At 41.1% G+C, this 21,237-nt stretch overlaps 1 protein-coding gene across 1 annotated transcript in view; it reads left to right on the forward strand.

Annotated features, from left to right (window-relative positions):
- ythdc1 (YTH domain containing 1) overlaps positions 1–21,237 on the forward strand; it is a gene marked incomplete in the record, with an annotated part of 37,460 nt that overhangs the window by 3,455 nt on the left and 12,768 nt on the right. The window contains 7 exon segments of the mRNA XM_037692113.1: positions 9,895–9,996; positions 17,431–17,711; positions 17,794–18,157; positions 18,239–18,301; positions 18,403–18,497; positions 18,986–19,094; positions 19,196–19,313. Of these exon segments, the coding sequence (XP_037548041.1) occupies positions 9,895–9,996; positions 17,431–17,711; positions 17,794–18,157; positions 18,239–18,301; positions 18,403–18,497; positions 18,986–19,094; positions 19,196–19,313 (1,132 nt within the window).

Here is a 21,237-nt window from a genome sequence, read left to right on the forward strand (position 1 = left end):
CACACACACACACACACACACACACACACACACACACACACACACACTGCCGACCTGAACTCTTCTCAGCTGAATTCAGTCCTGTGTGTTCTGCTCCAGTCTCACTGCCATCCATCCATTTATTTTAGATAAATTGTCTTTTCAACATTTTGATCGCTTTGACTAATTAGTGCCGTTGTTTTGATACGTTTTGTAATACACATCAAACATTTCACTAGTTTTTTTTTTGTTTTTTTTTTTAACTGTAAGCTTATTTGTTATGTCTGAAATGTTATGCACTGTAATGTAAGCAGGAGTTCTGACACAGCAGTTGTGTTTGCGTCCTGCAGAGCTGTGTGGAGACGCTGTGCGTAAAACAACTGGCTCAGGGCGCACAGCTGGAGGAGGATGAAGACGCTCCCCACAGGACATGCAGTCCGTGTCTCTGCTGGTAGGAGCGTGGCGCGGCCAGAACATCCACTCGTTGTACTTTTAATAAATAATCAAAATAAAAATGCGCAATGACTTTGGACTTTTAGGGGCGGAGTTGGCGGATCCGAGCGGTCAAAATTATAGAGTTCCAGGATCTTGTTCTGACGGGATCCGGCTCAAATGAACCGCTGTCTGAATATAAAAAACAAGAGCTGTTTGTAACGTATAATACGTGAAGAACGGGGATGTGAACCGGGGCTTGAGCATCTTAAATACACTGAATCGTACCAAATGTTTAAAACTCCGCCTGTCAACTCGAAGCAGTCAGCTGACTCGGTCTGAATGAAGCAGTGAATTGGTTCCCACGTCATCGGTGACGTCACATGAAGCACGCTCCGGCCCAATGCTTCACCATAACTACCCTGTCGAGTCTGAAGCATGCTTTGAAGCTTCGGTGTTAGAAGGAACATCACTATTGTAGTGAACTAGACCTAAGGTCAAAACCTTGACCTAAGGACCATTGGGACAGAACTTGTTATTTCATTGATTTGCATCCAGAAATACAGGTTGACCCATCCTGAGACTTTCTTTCTTGAATTAATCAAGTGGAAAAAGACAATTCTCTATGATCATTACTATTTTACAAATGTTTTGATAATCAAATTGTGTTAGTTCAAACAATGTTTACATGTTGAAGTGAACTAATCATTTTAATTAACTGTGAAACAGTAATAATGATTCTTAATCCTCATTCAAAGAAGAAATCAGGTTAATATGCATTTCTTGATTTTCTGTCTTCAATGAGCGAAGTTGTAAGTGTGTCGAAGTTCAAGTTTCGGTCAACTGAAAGTTTACTGAAAAGAAATGTCATGTTTAACTTTTACAGCAAGATACTGGAAGAGGTGACTCCACGAAGTCTGGTTTCTTCATAATATCTTTCTGTCTGTTCTTAAACAATCTTAATCTTTTTCCTTGACTTTTCATAACACCTTACATCACAAAACACACCTCTGTTTTGGTCCATCGACCAATCAGAAGCTCTCAAATGAACCGGAAGTAGAGCCCTTTAAATGTTGGCACTTCCTAGTTCAACCAGAGAGTTTGGAGTTCCAGAATGCAGAATGCTGGAATGCAGCATGCTCAATACAGCTGCCACTAAGCTGAACAGAGAGTTTGCAGTTCCAGAGTTCATGAAGGCTGGAATTCAGGATGCTGCTGAAAGAGAATCAAGCTGAACCAGAGACGATTTGGGAATTATGAACTTCTGTTTTGGATAACCTCACGACTCCAGAGGTTTTAGCTGTTCTCACGGAGACGCTGAAAGAGTTGAAAGGAGAGCTCTACACCAACGCTGAAACTATCATCTGCAAGGTAAAAGAGTCGATCTCAACTAAGCGTACCGTTGGCCCAAGCTGGAAAAGAAGGAGCGTGTCGGTTCTGGTTAAAACAGACAAATTCCCTCACACATCTCTCTGTAGATAAACTTCATCTTTCCATCTTCAAATTCTTCTATCTGCTAGCAAATTAATCCAGATATTTTTAGAAATGTCTGAAGCAAAGTTTTTCAATCACCGCCGTGTGGTTGACGTCTGCTGTGATTAATAACGTTTGTCGTTCTGATGGAAGTGAGAAAACAATCGCCGTATTGTTCACTTCCTGTAAACTGATTAATAGCTGTTGTTATTCTCAATTTTTGCCAATTAATGTAAATGTGTGATGTGTTAAACTTGATTCTGTTAATAAATGACCCACTGTCGTGGTGAGTCAAAGATAATTAACGTCTCACGTCCACATTTTATTAGATTCAATGCACGTACATTATACAGTCCAGAAAAATGAAAGAATCCGTTTTAACAGTATGAATATATCTCATCAATATGTTCTACTACACTATCATACACTTACACTCTTCTCATCCTCCAATCCCTCATTCTCAGGCCTTTCCTCAGACTGCATGGGCGATATCTCAATATTTATAAATATAGATTTTTTTTTTTGCAATATAAGATTAGACTATATCAATATAAACGATACACTGTAGTGTTATACTTGAAAATCCGCCTGCTGTCTTTCTCCCACGCGGTTGCCTCCCTCTCCTTCCTGGAATACAAGTGCACAGCTCCTCATTCACGTTCTCCCCCCGCTTCCTGCTTCTCCAGGAGGTGGGCGGGTGACGTTTAGCTCAAGTAAACATGGGAGATACAGTGAGGAAAAATAAGTATTTGAACACCCTGTGACTTTGCAAGTTCTCCCACTTAGAAATCATGGAGGGTCTGAAATGTTCATCTTAGGTGCATGTGCACTGTGAGAGGCATAATCTAAAAAAAACCCATCCGGAAATCACAATGTAAGATTTTTAAAAATAATTAATTTGTGTGTTATTGCTGCAAATAAGTATTTGAACACCTGTGAAAATCAGTGTTAATATTTGGTACAGTAGTGTTTGTTTGCAGTTCCAGCGGTCAAATGTTTCCTGTAGTTTGTCACCAGGTGTGCACACAGTGCAGCAGAGATTCTGGTCCATTCCTCCACAGATCTTCTCTAGATCAGACAGGTTTCTGGGCTGTTGCTGAGAAACACACAGTTTGAGCTCCCTCCAAAGATTTTCTATAAGGTTTAGGTCTGGAGACTGACTAGGCCACTCCAGAACCTTGATATGCTTCTTACAAGCTATGTTTACATGCGCAGAATTCTTTGACCGGATTGAAATGTGTTCTGTTTGAATAATTCAAATGTATTGTTTACATGGGCACAATCTGTTCATGATGAGCGTTTACATGCAGCGGGCTTTGTTCTGAACAGCAGTACTGACATGCGCAGAGTGGTAAACTCTCCTTAAAAAAACCACCGAAGAAGAAGTTCTACTTCCGGGGTGAACGTAAACAAACCTGAGCACCCAAAATGGACCCGCGACAGGTTTTAATGAAGGTGGAGACGTTATTGCACTCCCTGACTGAGCTACAGGTAATACAGATCATTTTGAGCTCTTTAAAAGTTTCTAGTAGAAATGTTGTGTCGCTCACTGACCAGTTTTGCTCCCCTGACATGCTAATATTATTAGCGTTAGCCAGGCGGAAATGGCAAAGTCGCACATGCGCAGTCAGGTCAGTTTTTCACCATCAGATAAAAACGAACAGATCAAGCGTTTACATGCGCACCGATCGGGTTTTGGATCGGCGTAAACCACCTGTTTCGTTCTGATCACAAATTATATCGGATCGCGCCGAATACACAAAAAATAACCCGAACGGAGTGTTTACATGACACACTTTTATTCCGACCGGCCACTTGATCCAGTTACTTATGTCCATGTAAACATACCCACAGAGCCACTCCTTGGTTCTCCTGGCTGTGCTTCGGTCATTGTCATGTTGGAAGACCCAGCCATGATCCATCTTCAATGCTCTAACTGAGGGAAGGAGGTTGTTCCCAAAACCTCACAATACATGGCCCCGGTCATTCTCTCCTTAATACAGTGCAGTCGTCCTGTCCCATGTGCAGAAAAACACCCTCAAAGCATGATGCTTCCACCCCCATGCTTCACAGTAGGGATGGTGTTTTGGGATGCACTCATCATTCTTCGTCGGTGTTCAATCATTCGGGGTTCAAATACTTATTTTATTTTCCTCACCGTATGTACTCCTATATTTTTTCCTGATTTTGGTATAAATTAAAAAGATTTGATATAGTAAGGAACCTAAAATTATTGTTTTAAATAAATGTTCTATTTGTTTACATTGCTGTTTAATCTTTTCGTCTTGTCAGTTATATAATTGAAACAAAATTTATGATCATTTCAATAGAAAAATGGTTTCTGAATCGAAAATTGTTTCTGAATTAAAAAAAAAAATAAAATCTATCAAATCTTGACATCAAAAATCTGAATCGAATCGCCTCCTTTCTTGATAATCTGGGACAGATACTGTTATTTTCAGGTCTCTCTTGTAAATGAGTCCTCGAGGCTCAATGGGATTTACCTGTATAAATAAAGGTTGATTGATTGTTATCCTGCTCTGACACAGGAAGTTTATTTTGCCCCTTTTGCACTGCCCCTAACCAGCCTGGCTCAGCTCAGCCTGGATTTGCACCTGCACTTTAGGACCGATTCTGGAGGCGTGTCCAGAATCCAAGTCCTGCTAATGAGAGTTCTGCGATGAGTCTGCTCCTCAGATAAATAATATTAAATTATTATTTTTATATATGAATATTTCTGTTCAGTGCCCTGACACGACTTCTGTTGTGACTTGGTGCTGTATAAATAAAGTGAACTGAATTAAATCTGATGAACCAGATTCTACAAAACATTTATATTTAAATCTAAAAAAGTGAAGTCTGGTCCTCTGGACATTCAGCTTATAGCTATTTATATCAGACTGAGCTGAATACAGCACCTCAGACTGAAGAAGTCTTTTGGATGAAAGGAGAAACGTTTATACATTTTTGTTTTTGTTTGTTTGTTTTTGAACATCCAGAGGACCAGATTTAACTTTTTTAGATTTTTCTACCTGGATTATTGAGCATGGATCAGGATATCTATATTTAAAATTCTATATTTTTCTTCATCATTTGATTTATTTGCACTCATTGTGGTTTTGTTTCTTGTATACAGATTATTTTTTTCTTGTATACAGATTATTTTTAGCTTTGAATTAAAGTTTAGCTTTGATTTAAAGCTTTAATTTAAAGTGTAATTCTTGTTTTGTGATTTGTACATCTGTGGGTTAGAATAATGTTGATCCAAAGATTGTGTCTCTTCTTTAAACATGTTTGAGGGAAATATTCCTGAGATCCAATAATATTGTCTTTTTATAATTTTTCAGTTTAATTAACTTTAATTAACAGATTATATAATAAAGTCAAAGGGAAAACAGGATTTCATGATAAAGCCGGCACCGTTTATTTATTTTTAATCTTCACTGATAAAAAAAAAAAATATATATATTTTATACATAAAATGTAAAAAAAAAACACCCCCTGTCCCTCCATCCCGGTCCTCCTGCCTGCCAGGGCTCGAATCCGGCCTTTGTGAACAGGCGAGTCCGGGTCTCGAGTCTCGGCCTCACGGACTTCAACGTCTCGGCAGCTCGTATGATCCTCTGCGGTGACTCCGCTCGCTTGAACTTTATAATCATCACCAAACACAAAAAACGCCTGGACTTCAGAATTAAACACGGCGTTGTCATTATTGTTTTTAAAATCTTAAAAATAGATCCAGCCGCTGCTCCGCATCCAGAGAAATTGCAAATGGCGGCTCAGTGAAAAGTTTCTGAGATCCAGTGACTCCTCCCTCTGACCAGTCAGAGTCCTGCATTCACGCTTTGGTCCGGACTCAGCTCAGCTCGCTTGGTCCCACCAGAGACGCAGGGACAAAAAGAGGTCCTGAATCAGCCTCAAATCAGCTAAAAATACAAGCTAAAGGGCTGGTGCAGAAGGGTTCTTTCTGTGGCGGGCTGCCCAGAATTGGGGCTTATTAGGGGCGGTGCAAAAGGGGCAATAGTTAACCTTCTCTGTGTGTGTTAATCTACAGCTGGGACCACCCTCACATGTTGCACGATTCTGGACCCCCTTCTGTGTAATTCACCTTCTATGTTGAGTCATCAGACTTTGAGACTCCTGAAGAAGGGTCTTGATCAAAGAGCTTCACTTGGCCTTATCAACAGAGACTGGTAGCCACGACAGAAAAGGAAATTAACCCCAGTCTTACATCGGGGAAACAAAACAGCCACTGGCCAAAAGGATGGCCCAGCACAGAAGATCAACATCATCAGGCCAGGATTCTGCGGTCTACACTCATCTCCAGGCCAGCGGTCACTCTTTCAGGGATGAAGATGTTCACATCCTGGACAGAGAGGAACGATGGTTTGAGAGAGGAGTAAAGGAGGCCATCTTTGTGAAAAGAAACCGTCCATCATTAAACAGGGGTGGAGGCCTCCGGGTTCAACTGTCCCCCTCTTACAATGCTGTGATTGCTAGTATAACTCAGCCCTCTGTGAATTGTAAACAGCCATCAGGGTGCTAATGATCCATTGTTAGGCTGATGGTCCTTCTTGAGCATGTGATCAGCTGGTTTTGGTTGTCAGCAGCAAAACTGGTTGATCCACCCTGAGAAGGTGCTATTTAAGAGACTGAGCTGAATACAGCACCTCAGACTGAGGAAGTCTCTCGGATGAGAGACGAAACGTTTCTACATTTTTTTTGTTGATTTGCTTTGTTTTGTTTTTTTGAATGTCCAGAGGACCAGATTTAACTTTTTTAGATTTTTCTACCTGGATTATTGAGCATGCATCAGGATACCTTGTAAGCACAATAATCATTTGTAAACCTATTTCTTTAGTCTTTAATACTGTACTTTATCACTGCATTATAAGTATCTACAACTATTATTATATACTAAAAAAAAAAAAAGGTTTACAAATACTTATTGTGTTAACTTGGTCTGAAATGTTTAATATAACAACTCTAGATGAAATATATAGATTAACAGATTTTGGCAAGAAACTGTTTTGTCTCTCTGTCACCCTTAATTAATGCATAATAAGCAGTTATTAATGACTTACAAAGTGTTTATAGAGGAATTAATAACATATCTATAAACCATTTATTAGCGTCTATGAGGGGAGCCTTATTATAATGTGGTACCTTATTTGGCCAATAACCGATGCAGACACTGATATTTTATATATTTTCCTTTGTCAGAACATAGCCCTCTTATTTAGGCTTATTTGTTACAAAAATTCCCACTAAAAATTAGACGTAAAATGGATGTGCAGATCACGTTTATATTGAGTCCGTCGATCTAGACCAATTCTGGACGTCTCCAGGACGTGCAAACAAAGTCCACTCTGGACGTCTAACCAAGACCTCACTTGTACGTCGATATAAAGTCGAATGTTTGAACGTCGGACTTGGAGGTCGTATAGACATCCAAGACAGGTGCAAGTGTGCCTTAGTGAATCATGATTTTTATAACCATAAAATTTACAATCATAATTTATAATCATAAAAGAGTAACTGTGCACAGTTACTCTTTTATGATTATAAATTTGCACGCCTTCATTCATAAACCAACTGTTGCTATTTTCTCTCAAAGCTATTTCTGTTAATCCAGTAAAGAGGATAAAGGAAAAAATTTAAGGTGTGATTTATTTGTAAAACTTCGTCCATCTGTTTCTAGTGACATTTAAAGAGTGATGATTTAATTGTAAACCTAGTATCTGTAGTGCGTGGTTTCCTGTTGCACAATAGATGGTCAAATATACTGTTTCTTTAGCTTTGTTTGCCGCGCAGAGGTGGCGCAGCGGCAGAGCAGCTGACTTTCAACCTGAAGGTCCTGGGATTGAACCCCCGTCATTCCAACATTCATCTGAGGGTGAATGTGTTAAACACTGCATGGGAACGTACAATGAAGACAACACGAAGCACTTACTAATTATATTATTATCTGAAGTGAATAAAATAAGTTAAATTTTGATGTAGAAAATACGTCTATATTGACCGTCCAGTAGACGTCGGAAAAAGAAGTCGTCTGTCGTAACAGTCTGCACCTGGGAGGGACCCAAATTAGACGTGCAAAAACGACTTTAAAAATACGTCATTTAGACGTCTCCTTGCTCAGTGGGTTGTGCAACAGCTGTAAGAGCTGGTGACATAACAGCCATGATATGCATAGCACTTTAACATTTAACATTAAATGAAAAGTGTTAAATGTTAATTAGCATTAGTCACCTGCAATGCCGTCTCACTTGTGGAGGCTTGTTCCGGGTTTCTTGCTGCAGTGCGAGATCCTCTGCACTCCTGTGTATTAAGGACAGCCTTTTCAAGTTCAAAGTTTTTGTCTATACATTGTGCCATAAAACTAATCATGCTAACGGCGCTAACATGGCGTCCAAATGTCTGTGGTAAAACTCACCCAACAAGTCGTGCTATCAGCTATTAGCTTCTCATTGACGTCGGAAACGACGACTTGTATCTCGGGTAACCTCGGAAAAATCTCTCCGACTGGGGACAATGTAGCGAGACTTAACGTAGTCCATAAATCTTCAGAATCAGACATCCTCACCAATGAAAAATAACACTTCCACACCACCGACATTTTGAATTTTCCTCTCTGCCGTGAGATCGGGTAGGCACACGTGATGTCATCATGTTGTGCTGCCACTGCAGGCAAAAACAGCACCTTTTATATCGGCAAGTTATTTTAATGGAATGGCCGATGTGCGATATTGAAATTTAACACTAATATTGGCCAATACCATGCCGATACTATCGTGCATCCCTAGTCTTCAGTTACAAATAAAGTCCAGTTTTGTTTTTTAACTTTTTTTGGAAGCTGCTGATTTATTAATGTCACGCTCTCATTTGTTCCTCTCAAGGCACAGCACGGCTAAATGAGTTTCATACCGTGGTTTGTTTCAGGGAAGGAGGCTGAAGTCTGTCAGACCTGCAGCTGCAGTTCACACATGCTTACTAAGGTGAAGGCAGCACAGCTGAATGGACTGTACTTATGTAGAACCTTTCTATCTTATCAAGACACTCAAAGCTCTTTACAACACAATCTGTGCCCTCATTTACCCATTCATACAGCACTGTACTAGATCTCTACAAAGAATAATCAGAGCTTTATCACATTCATGCACCGATGGGACACACATCAGAGACAATGAGGGGTTCAGTGTCTTGCCCAGGGACAGTTCAGCATGTGACTACTGGTGGAACTGAACCCCCAACTCTTGAATTGGAGGACGACTGCTCTGACCACTCAGCCACAGCTGCTCTTAGCTGAAGAGGATTATTATTTAATGTATGTAAATAAATGTCTAAAAAAAAAACCTATTTAATATATAAATAGTTTATTTTTTAGACATTTATTTTGTACAGTTACAGTTGTTTACTATATGTGCCTGTGTGACAACTGGGACAAAGCTTTGACTCCATAATATATTTTTGGTATTACATTATGGAAAGAAAAAATATTGCTATATTGTATATTGCGATTTAGCTTGTAAATAACGAGATATTAATTTTAGTCCATATCACCCAGCCCTAAATACCGGTATTTACAATTAAAACTACTGTACTAACCTAGTATATTTATACCTAACTGGTGGCATAATAGTTGCATATATTTTCTGAGTTTTAGCCACGTTTGTGTTTAAGGTCATTCTGTTAAGGTTAGCTGGCTGTGCCAAGTCAGATATTTTGTATTTGTATTTATCTATTTATTATTAATAATATTTTTCTTCTTTGAATACACTGATGTTTTTTTCTTGAAATCAGAACCTCTCAGAGTCCAAAAATGTGTTCTGCAGAGTAGATGACAATGTGCTTTAAACCATGAATAATTTCATTTAATTTGTTAATTTTCTTCACACAGTTTAAGCTTTTCTTCAGACTTTTTGAGATGAAACCAGATTCTGAGGAATCTTCTGCCAGGTGCTGGATAGAGCTTGGGCTTTCAGGTTACCATTTTACGTACTGTTTCAGATGGAGAACTCAACGTTTTGGAGGATTTACTTACTGAAGCTCCAGATCAGGATGATGAACTCTACAACCCTGAGACTAAGCGCGACATCAGTGACAAGAAAGGTACTGGTACTGCACACAATACTGTTGGATAGTACTACACAGAATACTCCTCACAGTTCAGTCTATGGTACTACGAGGATACAGCAGATGGCTCAGAGTCATGGAACAACAAGCTTACATCCGTCTAAAAAAATTTAAGTCTGGTCCTCTGAATGGGTCAAAAACAAAAAAATTGTAGAAATGTTTCGTCTTTCATCCGAAAGACTTCTTCAGTCTGAGGAGCTGTACTCGGGTCAGTCTTTTTTTTTTTCAGTCAATCTTTATTTAGACAGGCTAGCCTCATTGAGCCACGGGGACTCGTTTGCAAGAGGGACCTGTTCCAGACAGAACATAGAAAGTACAGACAACAAAACCGTAGACAAGAACAACAACAAACTACAGTAAAATGCCGTTAAAATAAGAGTAGTATACAAAACAATACATCAGGGTGTCGTAAAACAGTGAAATACTAAAAACAAGAACATATTTGCTTTGATTTTTCTATTGACATTATCAAATGTTTGAAACCCCTTAAAGAAATCAAGGAGGACAACTTCAGCAAGGTGTTGCAGGTGCTGAGTAGGAAAAGGCCTTTTTTCCAAGTTCAGTCCGCACTGAGGGAACGCTGCAGGCAATGATGGCCTGAGAGTGCATGTTGTAACTGCACTGACGGCATGACGTGTGGGAGGAGCTATAAGAAGGTAGCAGACCAAGGAGGGATTTATAGATGGAAAATGAACCAGTGGGAGAGACTACGTGTAGATGATGATGACCAACTGACCAAGGAGTACAGGATACATTGATGGTACAGTAGTTACAACCAGTTATGAATCTTAGTGTGCTGTGTTGGACAACATCTGCAAGGAGCTGGCAGGGGCATTCATGTAAATAATGTCACCATAGTCAATGGCCGGTAAGAAGGTAGCTGTTACAAGGCGTTTTGTGACATTCAGATCTATTTCTGAAAAAGAAACCCAATTTTAATTTCAGTTTCTTTATCAAGTTTTCATGTAATTTAAAGAGAGATGTGCATCAGCCAAAATTCCCAAGTATTTGTAAGAATCTGCAAACTCAATAGGAACACCATGCATGGATGAGACATGAGGAAGAGTTACTAGCACTGACTTTCTGTTAGAAAATATCCCTTTCGTTTTGTCAACATTTAGCACCAGCTTGAGATGGAACAAGCTGACTAAATTATGTCAAAAGCAGACTAGAAGCTGGAAATACTTGGCAACTGTGTTAGCTTGGCAATAAACAATAGTGTCATTGGCATACAGATGCAAGGACGCATCAGGAATGTTTAAACCTACGTTAGTTATATAAATTGTAAAAAGAGTGGGACCTAAAACTGAGCCTTGTGGCACACCATTGGTGACCATTAGGTAGCTAGATGAAGTATCGTTATGTCGAACACATTGCCTCCGACCTGAGAGATAATTTGAGACCCAGCCAACAGTGTGATCAGAGAAGCCAACATCTGAGACCAGAAAAAACAACTGTAATGATAAAGCAGATCCTTAGGCCTCTTGGTTATTTTGCTAAATCTTCAGTTAGAAACCTTGGGATAATCTTTGACTCAGGTTTTACTCAGGAAAATCAAGTAAAGTCTCTAGTTCGTTCCCGTTTCTACCATCTGGAAAATATTGCCAAGCTTGGCTGTACTATCGCTCGTCCATAATTGGAAATGTTAAATCATGCTTTTGTTTCGTCTTGCCTAGACTTTTGCAGTGCGCTGTTAATAGGGCTGGGCCATATCCTATCATTCATGATAATACCGGTAAAAAAAACTTGCCCCAGGAAAATAAATTATGTCATGATATGCTAATTTCATGGTGTAAATATGTTATCCCACCACGTAGTGGATTACGCTCACTTGGGTCATGCAGCGATATTCAAGTTGTAAAGGTCGCGGAGCTCCTCTCTAATCAAACCCCCTCCTTCCTGACGTTGGACGTTCGGGGTAAGACCTATTGTCACTTATTGTTTTCTCTGCCTGTAGCTTGAGTAATTTGCTTGCTCGAGGAGTCTTTTGCGTTCTGGATTTAACTTATCTTTTGTACAGGTCCTTCTAAAAAAATTGGCATATTGTGATAAAGGTCATTATTTTCCATAATGTAATGATAAAAATGAAACTTTCATATATTTCAGATTCATTGCACACCAACTGAAATATTTCAGGTCTTTAATTGTTTTAATACTGATGATTATGGCATACAGCTCATGAAAACCCAAAATGCCTGTCCCAAAAAATTAGCATATTTCATCCCACCAATGAAAGACAAGTGTTTTTAATACAAAAAACGCCAACCTTCAAATAATCATGTTCAGTTATGCACTCAATACTTGGTCAGGAATCCTTTTGCATGAATGACTGCTTCAATGCGGCGTGGCATGGAGGCAATCAGCCTGTGGCACTGCTGAGGTGTTATGGAGGCCCAGGATGCTTCGATAGCGGCCTTAAGCTCATCCAGAGTGTTGGGTCTTGCGTCTCTCAACTTTCTCTTCACAATATCCCACAGGTTCTCTATGGGGTTCAGGTCAGGAGAGTTGGCAGGCCAATTGAGCACAGTAGTACCATGGTCAGTAAACCATTTACCAGTGGTTTTGGCACTGTGAGCAGGTGCCAGGTCGTGCTGAAAAATGAAATCTTCATCTCCATAAAGCTTTTCAGCAGATGGAAGCATGAAGTGCTCCAAAATCTCCTGATAGCTAGCTGCATTGACCCTGCCCTTGATAAAACACAGTGGACCAAAACCAGCAGCTGACATGACACCCCAGACCATCACTGACTGTGGGTGCTTCACACTGGACTTCTGGCATTTTGGCATTTCCTTCTCCCCAGTGTTCCTCCAGACTCTGGCACCTTGATTTCCGAATGACATGCAAAATTTGCTTTCATCCGAAAAAAGTACTTTGGACCACTGAGCAACAGTCCAGTGCTGCTTCTCTGTAGCCCAGGTCAGGCGCTTCTGCCGCTGTTTCTGGTTCAAAAGTGGCTTGACCTGGGGAATGCGGCACCTGTAGCCCATTTCCTGCACACGCCTGTGCACGGTGGCTCTGGATGTTTCTACTCCAGACTCAGTCCACTGCTTCCGCAGGTCCCCCAAGGTCTGGAATCGGCCCTTCTCCACAATCCTCCTCAGGGTCCGGTCACCTCTTCTCGTTGTGCAGCGTTTTCTGCCACACTTTTCCCTTCCCACAGACTTCCCACTGAGGTGCCTTGATACAGCACTCTGGGAACAGCCTATTCGTTCAGCAATTTCTTTCTGTGTCTTACCCTCTTGCTTGAGGGTGTCAATGATGGCCTTCTGGACAGCAGTCAGGTCGGCAGTCTTACCCATGATTGCGGTTTTGAGTAATGAACAAGGCTGGGAGTTTTTAAAAGCCTCAGGAATCTTTTGCAGGTGTTTAGAGTTACGTCATTGATTCAGATGGTTAGGTTAATAGCTTGTTTAGAGAACCTTTTCATGATATGCTAATTTTTTGAGACAGGCATTTTGGGTTTTCATGAGCTGTATGCCATAATCATCAGTATTAAAACAATTAAAGACCTGAAATATTTCAGTTGGTGTGCAATGAATCTGAAATATATGAAAGTTTCATTTTTATCATTACATTATGGAAAATAATGACCTTTATCACAATATGCTAATTTTTTGAGAAGGATCTGTACAGTTTTTCATTCTAGTACACAAACACCATCAGTACATTTGTTTTTCTACTGTTGGACTGTGCTTTAAACGCCTTTCATCTTTCAGCATCTCAGTTGTTGGTGTATTTGGGATCTGCTAGCTTTTGCTAGCGTTAGCTTCTTCTCCCCCGGCTTCCTGTTTTCACTTGCTCCGTGTGTCAGATTTTTAGCTACTCCTCTGCCTCCTTTAGCAGTAATGATATATGTAATAAATGTAGTCTTATGATCGCTTTAGAGGAGAGGCTGTCTGAACTGGAAGCTTGACTCCACACTGTTGAAAAACCAGTAGCTAGCCAGGTCCCCTTAGACAACACGGAACCACTGATTAGCGGTCCTCCACCAGACTCCGAGAAGCAGGGACCCCAGGCCGACTAGGTGGCAGTCCGGAGTAAGCGTAGTGCTAAGGCTAAACCCTCAGTTCAGCTCAGTGACACACCCGCTGAGATGCAGACTCTGGTTATTGGCAGCTCCATAGTCCGAAACGTGGCTTTAGAAATAAGGTGGTTAGGAGGAAAGACAAAAAAACGCATGTTAAGATACAAATAATTACAAATACAAACTGGTAGAACAGAGCAATTAAAGACAGCAGCAGAGAGAGGAAATTAGGTCAGTTTGTCTTCCAGCAGTCTAAGCCTATAGCAGCATAACTAAGGGATATCCCAGGAAACCCAAGCCAACCCCATCTATAGGATTTATAAAAAAAGGAAAGACTTGAGCCTAATCTTATAAGTAGACAAGGTGTCAGCCTCACTGATAAAAACTGGAAGTTGGTTCATAAGAGAGGAGCCTGATAACTGAAAGATCTGCCTCCCATTCTGCTTTTGGAAACTCTAGGAACCAAAAGTAAACCTGCAGTCTGAGAGCAAAGTGCTCTTTTAGGAAAATGTGGAACAATAAGGTCTGTAATATAAGATGAAGCTCGGTTGTTGAGAGCTTTGTAGGTTAGAAGTAAGATTTTGAATTCAATTCTGAATTTGACGAAGTCAGTGGAGCCAATGGCTAACCTGGAAAAATATGATCTCTCCTGTGAACTCTCATCAAGAGTCTGGCAGCAGCATTTTGGATCAACTGAAGACTTTTTAAAGAAGTATTTGGACACCCAGATAATAAACCATTCTAATAGTCCAACCTAGGGCTGGACAATAATTTATATCTATATATCACGATATACTTTCATTCAGTAATGGTAATATGAGTTTTAAGCACATTTTTAATGTTTCAATAGACATTACGCTATGATTACAGCGTTTCACTGACGCATGGTTTGTTTTCTGTTCCGGTTGAAGCAGCCGCTTCAGTTTCAACCCGAACAGAAAAAGCCACGACACAACTACGTAAGTGTGTGGTGACGTACACCACAGCTCGAAAGAGTCCGTGGTAGTAGGCTAGGCTAAGCTCCAATGTAAGTTTTCGCTTCAAAATGAGTGCCCATGACCGTCAGAATGTGACTGAACAAGCGTTCACAAGCGAAGAGAAAGCAGATGACTTAATCGATGAGAGGAAAGACTAATTTGGCGGTGTGGAAGTGGTTTGGCTATCTGCAGGTTTCAATGTGCTGCAAAATGTGACGGTCGTTCCCAATTAGAGGTGGGAACACATCTAACTTGTTCCATCTGAAGAGTTTCCACTCGAAAGAATATGCTGAGTGTCAGAAGATGCACAATGAAAGTTTGAGCCAACGTGTCCCTGAAACAACTCCCCCAGTTGTATCAAAAGAGAAACGCATGCAGCAAATGCACATGGTTGCTACATGGGTTGTTAGGTTGATGGTGATTTCAAATTTATTTGAAGGCTAAATACAAATAAAAGGTGAATTAATTTATTTGTACAGTTTGTACAATTTTTCTGAGGCTTTTATATTGTTTATATCGATACCGGAATTATATCATCAACGGAAATTAAGGAATATATTGTGATATAAGTTTTGGCCATATCGTCCAGCCCTAGTCCAACTTGGACGTGACAAATGCATGGACCAGTTTTTCTTCATCATTTTTAGACCAGATGTTTCTAATGTAACGAGTACAACAGTGGTACTAAAGCCATTACTATAATGGCACTACAGTCAGAACTACAGTGATACTACACTCAGACCTAGAGGAGTACTGTATTCTGAACTACTAAAGTACTAGTCAGTACTACAGAGCATGCACTTTAATCCAGGTAAATAAATCTTACAAGGTAGTCAGGTGCTCTGGACGGATTCTTTGTTGAAACGTTTCGTCTTTTATCCAAAATACTTTTTTAGTGCGAGGAGCTGCAACATACTCAGGCTTATAAATAACACCTTCTCATAAGCTATGTTTACATGGACATAAGTAATCGGATTAAAAGGTCATTCGGAATAATAATGCGTCTTGTAAACGTCCCATTCAGATGATTTTTTTTTGTTGATTCAGCTCGAGCCGAATGAATTTGTAATCCGAATGAGAGGAGTGGTTTATGCCGATTCACAATCCGAACGGTGCGCATGTAAACACTTAATCTGATAATTGTATTCAGATCGTGAAAAACTGACCTGACTGCGCACGTGTGACCTGTCAAACCCACATATTTCTGCCTGGCTAGAAGCTAATATGTCGGAGAAGCTAAACTGGTCGGTGAGCGACAACATTTCTACTAGAAACTCTGAAAGAGCTCCAAATGATCTGTATCACCTGTAGCTCAGTCAGGGAGTGCAGCAACGTCTCCATTAAAACATGGCGCGGGTCCGTTTTGGGCGCTCAGTAGGGCTGGGTGATATCTCGATATTTTAAAAACATCGAGATAATTTCAAACGTGATATAAAATGAGACTGTGTCGATATAAAATTATATAGTCTTAGAGTTATCATTATATTTGAAAATCCATCAGTTTTTTCTCCCAGTCTGAGCCCAGTCTGAGCCTTCACGCCTCCTCTCTGTCACTGAATACATACCTGCTCCTCCCCCGCTGCAGCTGAAGACTATTGCAATTATAAAGCTGAGCTAGATGTATATGCAGATAAATCTTTAGGTATGTTTACATTCATTAATTAAACAAAGGGTTCTTATGGTGTGATCTTCATGGGAACCATTCTGGGAGAAGTACTCTTTTTCGATAAAGGAAGATATCAAAGTAGCGAGTTCAGATGTTTCCAAAACTCCCAAGGTCAGTTGAACCAAAACTCTCATTAAAACGATCGGTCCGTTTCATGGGAAACGAGTTCTTATTGGCAGTGAAGTTTACACAGTGACAGTTTTTTTAATTACATTTACATTAGTGTCAACTAAGAAGTTCGTGAGCTGAGTTGAATATTTGTAAAACAATGTCTGTTTGTTCTAGATGAATCTTACTTTTAACAGTTTCAAACACAAGAACACATGAATGATGTTTGTTTGGTGTTCCCCTACAGCGGTATGTTTAAATTTTAAATGCACAGCTGTGTTTTTTATTTTGTTACGCATGAAAAAAGACGTTTTGTACAGTATACACGCTGTTTTTAATAAAGGTGCTGTGTGACAATTGGGACTAATGCTTTGACTGAAATATATCTTTGTTATTACTTTATGGAAAGAAAAAATATTGTTATATATATATTGTATATCACAATTCATCTTAAAATATCAAAATATTAATTTTGGTCCATATCACCCATCCCTAGTAAAAACTACATTGGTACTGCAGTCAGTACTACAGAGGTACTATACTAAAAACTACATTGGTACTGCAGTCAGTACCACAAAGGTACTAATCAATATTACATTTGTTTTAGATATTAAACTCTGTTGTTCATTTCTTAGGAACAAAGAGGAAGCGTGAGCGCTCACACAGCCAGGATCTAAAGAGGCTCCGCTCTTCATCAGGCCAGGCCACCTCCAGATCATCATCTTCCATAAAAAGGAGTCTAGGGTCGTCCTCTAAAAAGACGTCCAGCCCTAGAGGCCGCCCTGTTTCCACCTACCGCCATGAATACTATGATGATCGAAAGGGTCGGCGTGGAGCCCGAGAGGCGCCCCGGAGCCGTGGGGGTGAGGACACACGGCGCAGGGAGTCTCATCGGAGCCTGGAGAGTCTGAGTCGGGTATTGCTGCTTTCAGTAACATACATGCTTCGTGGCTGCTGTGGTTCTTTGCCAATCACACCTATTTCCTGTTTGTCTTTAGAAACTGCGGCATGGTGAACGGCGGGCAAGCCCCCCCCCCCACAATAATGACAACCAATCAGAAGAAGAGGCCGAGTATGCCTCGGAGCAGGGGTCGTGCAGTTCGTCCCCTGCTGCGTCCCACGTTGAGGAAGAGGAGGAGGAGGATCAGGAAGAAGAGGATGAGGAGGAAGGAATGGAGGAGGAAGAAGAAGAGGAAGGAGAAAAGGACGAGGAAGAGGAGGAAGAATACGATGAGCGTCGTGGCGGTGAGGGAAACGACTACGACACTCGGAGTGAAGCTGGGGATTCACGCTCTGCCTCCTCCATTAGTTTCTCTGATGATGGTGATTCAGTACACTCAGGCTCCGCCTCCGAGGCCTCAGGTAACCATGGCAACAGGCACTCTTTTTCAGACTAGCTGAACTTTATTCTTAAAGCAGTCCTATGCTTTTTATTATTTAAAGGATCAGAGAAGAAGCGGGAGAAGTTGTCATCATCGGTTCGAGCTGTTCGAAAACGGATGGAGAGTAAGAAAACTCAGAAAGCTCTTAATGTTGTTTCACAGAACCTTTACAGAACCAGTCTTGTGGTTCTAATCTAAAAACAGGAACATCTCATGTGGTTGCAGATCCCGCCATTAAGCTGCGTTACATCCTGCGAGATGCTCGATTCTTCCTCATAAAGAGCAACAACCACGAGAACGTTTCTCTGGCTAAAGCAAAGGTAAAGAACCCGAGCCCCGACCCGGTCCCCCGTTGGGCTCCAGACTCATCCTTAGTTTGTCTCCTTTCATTTTTGTTGTTTCCTCTTGTCGTTCTTCTTGTTTTTCTCGTTCTTGTTATGTTCACTTGATTTTGTTTTGTCGTTCTTGGGGTTTCCTCTATTCACTCTTTTATTGTTCTTGTTGTTCCCTCCTGTCCTTGTTGTTTTCTCGTTGTGTTGTGCTGTTGTTGTAATTTTCTGTCGTTTTTGTGGTTTTGCTTTGTCGTTCTTCTTTCTTGTCAATGTTTCTTCTTGTCGTTCTTGTTTTCTCATTCTTCTGTCGATTTTGTTGGTTTTGTCGTTCCTGTTTCCTCTTGTCGTTCTTCTTGTTTCCTTTATTCCCTTTTGTGTTCTCCTTTCGTTCCTATTCTTTATTCTAGTTGCTGTGTTTTTGCGATTCCCCGGTGCTGTTGCTGAAGTTCTTTCTTCCACTTGTCTGTGGTGTGCAGGGCGTTTGGTCCACGCTGCCAGTAAACGAGAAGAAGTTGAATGCTGCGTTCCGGTCGGCTCAGAGTGTAATTCTTATCTTCTCCGTGAGGGAAAGTGGAAAGTTTCAAGGTTCGTACATCTTCTTTCTTCATCGTTCAACCCTGCAGCTGCAGTCCTTGTTTCTCTTCACTTCTTTAAGGCCTGTTGTGTCTCGCCTGTTTACTCGTCAGGTTTTGCTCGTTTGGCGTCGGAGTCCTATCACGGTGGTTCTCCGATCCACTGGGTTCTTCCTGCTGGTATGAACGCCAAGATGCTGGGAGGAGTCTTCAAGATCGACTGGCTGTGCAGGTGAACAGCTTCACGGTTTTGTCAGACTAAAGAAGTCGATTTGATCATAGGGTATAGGGACACCACAGAAGAACTAATGACGTTATGACTTATCCACCTGCTGCTGGCAGTAGAGACGGTAGAGAGATGAGTGATTCATCCGAGGAGGACAGGAGTCGACAGGAAAAGATTTAAAAAGCAAAAATAAAAACATTCATTTTGTGTTAACAATTTTATGCTCCGAATACATGACTCAGTTTTGTTCTATGATTTTGTTTCAGTTTTTTTTAGTACTAAGTATCTTCTGAATATTATTACAGTATTGTATTCAGGTCTCTCTTGTAAATGAGTCCTCGAGGCTCAATGGGATTTACCTGTATAAATAAAGGTTGCTCAAGCACTTCTTCTTCTTCTTCTTTCAGCTTTTCCCTTATCAGGAGTCTCCACAGCAAGTCATCCTCCTCCATCTCACTCTGTCCTCTGCATCTTCTGTCCTCACTCCAACTACCTCCATGTTCTGCATCCACATTTCTCCTCTTTGTCTTTTTCCTGGCAGCTGCATTTCTAACATCCTTCTACCAGTATACCCACTGTCCCTCCTCTGGACATGTCCAAGCCATCTCAATCTGGCCTCTCTTTATCTCCCAGTTGTTCAGCCTCTGCTAGAGCTGTCATTTCTAACCCGAGCCCTAAGCCCAGCACCACCCGAATTCGTGCTGGGCTATTATTGTGCTGGATTGGCGTGTCAGGCTTTTAATTAGGTCAGGATCAGCCGCGATCCAATTATGTGATGACATGGCCTGCCATACAATCACCAGCAGCCATTTCACCGTGAGCTGACCGGCCTCGAAAGAGGTAAAAAGTTCAGTTAAGCTTCAGATGGGTCTGTACTGCCAGGCAGCGTTCCATCACTCAAATGGACGTTCAGCCGCTGCACTCAGCAGATGTGCGCAGCCAACGACCCAAACAGGTGAGATCCAAAGCAGACGTGTGAGAGCAGGGTCCGTGTGAATAAATCAGAATGCAGGCAGAAACAAGGGTTAATGCACTTTTACGGCCGTGAATAGACAAACACCCCCTCAGCTCCGATCTTCTGTCCCTTTAATTCAACCACACGTCCCCGACCGTAAATAAGTAATTAAAAATGTCGGGTGGGGGGGTGGTTCCGGGTTCAGACCTGTATTTACTGTTAATATGTTGGGTCAGGTGGGGTTTGGAAATTATGACTGTGGGCTGGTGCCGGGTCGGTTCGGATTTTTTGGGTTTGAATGCAACTCTAGCTTGTGCTGTACCTCTGATGATTTCATTCCAAATCTTATCCATCCTTGTCACTCAACACCTTCACTTCTGCCATTTCCAGTTCTTTCTCCGGTCTTTTTGTCCACGTCTCTGTCTCCAGACCATACAACATAGCTGGTCTCACAACTGTCTTGTAAACTTTTCCTTTGACCTTTGCTGCCACTTTATTTTTGTCACAAATCTTCTCTCCATCCACTCCATCCTGCCTGGACTCTCTTTTTCACCTCTTTACCACACTCCCCATTTTCCTGGACAGTGGACCCCAAGTCCCTGAAGTCCTGCACCTTTGTGACCTCTGCTCCTTGTAGCCTCACTGTTCCACCTCCTCCCTCTCATTCACACACATGTACTCTGTCTTACTATGGCTGACTTTCATTCATCTTCTTTCAAGTGCATACTTCCACCTCTAATGCCCCTTTTCCATTAGTACCTTTAGTACCGGTACAGCATGGTTCCACTCGGTACGATACAAGTTGTGTTTCCATAATACTTTCAGTAAATATTCTAGTGGGCAGGCTTAGCGTTCAAAAATTGACGTAACACGCCTCACCAGCTGGTGGCGTTGAGACCCTGAAACAGATTTCAGTACAGGGTGAGAATTTATTTTGAAGTTTCTGGTAAATTAAAAAGAATACAGATTATTAAA

The sequence above is a fragment of the Nematolebias whitei genome, chromosome 18 (assembly GCF_014905685.2).
Source record: "Nematolebias whitei isolate Nwh7 chromosome 18, NemWhi1, whole genome shotgun sequence".
Taxonomy (NCBI): domain Eukaryota; kingdom Metazoa; phylum Chordata; class Actinopteri; order Cyprinodontiformes; family Rivulidae; genus Nematolebias; species Nematolebias whitei.